This window comes from Hippocampus comes, unplaced genomic scaffold, assembly GCF_001891065.2.
Source record: "Hippocampus comes isolate QL1 unplaced genomic scaffold, H_comes_QL1_v1.1 scaffold22, whole genome shotgun sequence".
Classification (NCBI taxonomy): Eukaryota; Metazoa; Chordata; class Actinopteri; order Syngnathiformes; family Syngnathidae; genus Hippocampus; species Hippocampus comes.
In genome coordinates, this window is record NW_017806175.1 from 8,335,760 (window position 1) to 8,337,155 (window position 1,396).

At 60.2% G+C, this 1,396-nt stretch overlaps 1 protein-coding gene across 1 annotated transcript in view; it reads right to left on the reverse strand.

Moving 5' to 3' along the window:
• Window positions 1-575: 575 nt before the first annotated feature.
• Window positions 576-1,396, reverse strand: part of LOC109531899 (protein LIAT1) — a 1,332-nt gene continuing 511 nt past the window's right edge. The window contains exon 2 of the mRNA XM_019896434.1: window positions 576-1,126. Within this exon, the coding sequence (XP_019751993.1) occupies window positions 744-1,126 (383 nt within the window). The 3' untranslated portion in view covers window positions 576-743. The remainder of the gene's footprint in view (window positions 1,127-1,396) is intronic.

The following is a 1,396-nucleotide window of genomic DNA, read 5'->3' on the forward strand; positions in this document are numbered from 1 at the left end:
GCGCGCTCACCTGCCCTGAACGACGACGCCAGAAGGCTGAAATCCAAAGCCACTTCCAATCAAGTTGGGACAACGCGTTCGCCTTGAACCCGAAGATGAGCAACGACCTTGTCTTTGGAGCGCATTCGGCAAAGAGCGCTTGTCTGCTCTTTTTATCGATGTGGAACACAACATTCCGGCTTCGTCGAATCGGCTTGCTATTCTGGGGCGATTCGGAAGGACAAGCGGGACGAACGTTGCGGCGGAAGATTCGAATTTGGAGCCAGCTGACTTTTTGTGGGAAAACTCAAGTTCTCGCACTTGCCGTGGGGCAGTTTTGTGCCGCCCTTGAAAGTCATCGGGGGACCGATCAGATGTTGTTCAGAGGCAGATCTTTGACAAAGTCTGGTGCCCATCGGAAGAGATGAAGAGACTGCGATGGACGTCGGTTCAATGAAAAAAACAAAAAGATACGGAGGCACATATTTGGTCCGATTTACGCGCTCGCGTGGTCAGGAAGCGCGTGCACGTCCGCGGCCCCTCGGCGGCGCAAAAGAAAAATGGCGGCGCGTCGCGCTGACCTCGACGGTTCCCAAAACGTCCACTCCTATCCCTCGGTATCGACGAGGGAGTTCCGGAAGGTGATTTGGACGCAGCGCTCGTTGAAAAACTGCCGGCGAGTGACCAAGCGACTCGCCGACTTGAGATGGGTTCCAAAGCGCAAAGCCATTGCGGCGGGCGGACCTCGAAAAGCCGTTTGTCCTTCAGAACGCGCGGCGGCTCAGAGGAGGCGCGGGGGTCCGGGCGAGGGGGGCCGCCGGCGGAGCGTCTCGCTGGGCGGCGTAGCGGCGCCTCCTGTTGGCCCGGTACGCCTCCAGCCGCTCTTCCTCCGCCCGGGGGTCCTGCAGGGCCCCCTCCCACCTCAGACACTCGCTCACCTGCGCGTCCGGCGGCGTGGGCGACGGCGTCGGGGGCGGCACCCGGGACCCGGCCGGGCGGGGCTCCTTGAGATCGCCGTCCGAGGCGAGGGGGAGCGGCGGCTCTCTCGGGGGCTCTTTGCTCTTCTTGCACGCCGCCCGCCGCTTCGGCGTCTGACCTCGAGGCGCCGGCTCGGGCGGCTTGACTGCCGGGTTGAGTTCCGCCAGGGCTGAGGAGGGGGGACAAGGGTTAGGGAGGATTCACCTGCGTTGACTTCATCTCGCGCCCCAAAAGCGAGTCCGTTATTCATCGCGTTGCGAAGGGCCACCAAGTGGGGTATTTTTTTTTTTTTTTTTTGTGGTTTTGTTGAGAAATTGGTGCCCCTGGCCGTCGTCGGTACAATTCCTCAGAATAAATCTGTTTGAAAACTCTACTGGGGCAACTTTTGAAAACGACTACACCGGCGCAACAAGTCTCGATGACGGTCGGCGACGTTCGA